The sequence below is a fragment of the Saprolegnia parasitica genome (genome assembly GCF_000151545.1).
Source record: "Saprolegnia parasitica CBS 223.65 unplaced genomic scaffold supercont2.415, whole genome shotgun sequence".
NCBI lineage: Eukaryota > Oomycota > Saprolegniomycetes > Saprolegniales > Saprolegniaceae > Saprolegnia > Saprolegnia parasitica.
The window spans coordinates 1-3,106 of NW_012156809.1; the positions used below are offsets into that span (position 1 = coordinate 1).

General features: G+C 55.2%; 1 protein-coding gene across 1 annotated transcript; it reads left to right on the plus strand.

Moving 5' to 3' along the window:
- Positions 1–998: 998 nt before the first annotated feature.
- SPRG_16898 (TKL protein kinase) lies at positions 999–2,260 on the plus strand (the record flags this gene model as incomplete). The annotated part of the gene is made up of 4 exons (XM_012356257.1): positions 999–1,442; positions 1,490–1,630; positions 1,680–1,867; positions 1,915–2,260. The coding sequence occupies 4 exons, from the start codon at positions 999–1,001 to the stop codon at positions 2,240–2,242; spliced, it is 1,101 nt and encodes a 366-aa protein (XP_012211647.1). The 3' UTR covers positions 2,243–2,260.
- Positions 2,261–3,106: the final 846 nt, after the last annotated feature.

Genomic DNA, 3,106 nt, shown 5'->3' on the forward strand with positions numbered 1-3,106 from the left:
GACGGCCGAGCGCTGCACGGACTTGCGCCGCTGCGGGCTGCGCGTCTCGACGCTCGGCCGCTTGAGCAGCGTTGGCGATGGCAGGCGCTGCTCTTCCTCGAGCAGCGGCGGGCTTTGCGTGCGTCGCGGCGACCTTCCCATGACGTCGGTCGTTGCACAATGCAAACGGGCGTTGCGCGATGATGGATTCTGATTGGTCAAAAAGATACGCGTTTCAATCACAGCGGCGATTTTCGAGATTCGCGCGAGTGCTGCGATGACGCCATCGCGTCAAAGACAACGTGTACATATTGCCAAGGTCATTAATATTGGATATTTATTATTTATGGCCTTGATATTGCTGTCGAACAGAAACACACATGCTGCAACGCTACTGACGAAGAAACGCTGTGTGAGCTGGTGGGTCCCTCGCTGGATGGGTCGTCGTGTCCTGCGTGAAGGGCTACACACTTGCTAGTCGCGCACACAAGTTGTCTGTTGAAGTGGTGCCATGGTTGGCGACGCGAGCCTCTCCTTCGTGGTTGGACAGCGTTGCAAGATGGACGAATCCCGGGTATGGACAAGAGATTCGAGGTATATTTCCTGCTTCCTCGCAAGGGTACCCTTGTATCTTGTCAGCAACTGTAAGCACGTAGCTTAGAGGTCTTCGATACACACACTATAGTACTGAGCAGTGCGTGGAGTAAGTTTGCGATTTACATCCCAGTGTTTGCCGTAGAGATCGTCTTGGCGCGGCAGGCGGCCAGACGGTCCATGATGTCCTGGAACACATGTTTGTGTTTGGACCGTAGATGCGCTCGTGGCGCACTGCAAACGCCACGCCTCGACGTGTACGAAAGCGTATCTGCGTGCCAAACTCAATTCCTGCCTCTTCACCTGGTCTTTTATACTTGTAAGGCACATGCTTTGGCGTTGCTAGTCGAAATATCTCTCAGTCGTTATCAACGCCAGCGTTTCGCGAGAGTGCGTGGGCTAAACTTATAAGCCATTCTCGAGCGATGGGCTGCGGCGCGTCGATTCTGCAAGAGCCAGAGGGCATCTCGGTCGACACGCACAAGTTTGTGCACGCGAGCAAGGCCGGCACACTCGCCAACTCGGCGCGCGTCCGCGTCAAAAAGAAGGGTGACGACGTCATCACCGAGTCGCGCAACCTCGGCGAAGTCTTCTTCGGTCTCAGCGTGCCCTTTCACGAGATTGACGTCAAGTCAACGCTGGGTGCGGGCAACTTTGGCGTTGTGTATGAGGCGTACGTCAAGGGCAAGCGCGTCGCCGTCAAGAAAATCTACCTCCGCGAAGACGGCGACAAGGCGAGCGACCTCGACGACTTTGAACAGGAAGTCGACATCTTGTCGCTGCTCGTGCATCCCAACATTGTGCACTTTCTCGGCGCTGTCCAAGAGTACCCCAACTACTGCTTGATTACCGAGCTCTGCGAAGGCTCGGTACGTGTCGGCAAGCATATACTAGTATCGATCTGCCAGTCGTGTAGGTGCTCGATCTGCTCAAGCTCGTCGAGTCCAAGAAGGTCCGCGCCACGTGGGGCCTCGTGCTCGACATTGCTGCCGACTGCGCGAACGCATGCGGGTACTTGCACTCGCTCGAACCCATCATTTTGCATCGCGACATCAAGGTTTCTACTGGATGCAACAACTCTGTACATGATGCTATGCACTGCATAGGCCGAAAACTTGCTCATAACGGAGCTCTTCCGCTGCAAACTCTCGGACTTTGGGCTCTCACGGTCGCTCGAGAAGGACGCGATTGCCAACACGGTGTGTGGCACCCCGCGCTGGGTCGCGCCCGAGGTCTACCGCGGCGAGGTGTACTCGGAAAAGATCGATGTCTACTCTTACGGCATTGTCTTGTGGTGCGACCGTTCTGCAAGAGAAAACGATAGTATGCGCGAGTGGTTAGGGAGCTCTTTTGCTTCAAGAAACCGTATCTGGACCAAGACCCGATCAACTTGCCGTACATGGTGGTGCACAAGAACCTGCGCCCGCCACTCTGCGTGCACATTCCCGAAGTACTGCATTCGCTCATGAAAGCGTGCTGGCACCCCGACCCGGCCGAGCGGCCGTCGTTTCCCGCTGTGCTCCAGCTGCTCGCGAACGCAAAGTCCGAGGTGAAGCCCAGCATTACGATCGACACCAACATCTCGTACGCTGAGGCCGTTGAAAACAACAACCGAAAGCTGTCGCAAGGCATCCGCATGGGCATTGGATTGAAATCGGGGCTAATCTAAACCTTTCTTCTATTTAACACAAAAGAGACATCATCCCGTCTGATTTTTTGTGTTGTCCGTGGCCGTATGGCCCATCGGTGCAGCATTGAATCGTACGTAGTCTGTGTCGATCCCACGTCATTTTTTGTGGCGGTCGAGGACGGTCCCAGGCGAACCGCTGTCTTGTCGCTGCGCGGTTGGCATCCCTATCCTGATCGAGCGTCTGAAAATGCCGCGCTTACTCGTCGCGGGCCATGCGGTAGCGCTGTGCAGCGATATCGGATTGGGCGTGTGGCAGTGGAAGCCGTTGCTTCGGATCCTTGTGTGGGAGGCGCGTCGGCTTGACCAGCATTTGGCGCTCATTTTGGCGCTCCGCGAGTGTCAAAACGAAAACGTCGACCTGCCAGTTGGTGTGCATGATCGCCAATCGCATCAAATCCACGAGGAGCCGGACAGTGTTGATCAACTCGGGCACCAAGTTTCATGCAGTCCAGAGCTTCTGATCGCGCTTGCAGTATATGTCGTTGCAGAAAGTGACGAAAGTTTGGGTTCGCGTTGGTGCCACCGAGCGCTGAGGAGTGCAGAAAGGAGTACAAATCGTTGCAGATGTGAGTGGCCTTTAAACGCACTGGAGGGGTGCTACGTCGTGAGCGTATCTTTGACGTACTGGAGCTGATGCAAGTGGACGCTTCGCTTGATGTACAAGCGTGCGACGAGATTGTTGTTGTGGTTAGTGCCCACAACCTCTACACGACACGTGCATGCAGTTCTGCATGCAGTTCAAGTTGAAGCTCAGCAACACCACCGCTCCATTTAGGCCGAGGTTTAGCTTCTTGAAGAACGTGTAATTCGCCCACTCTTCATTTCAACGCCTCTTGAGCACCT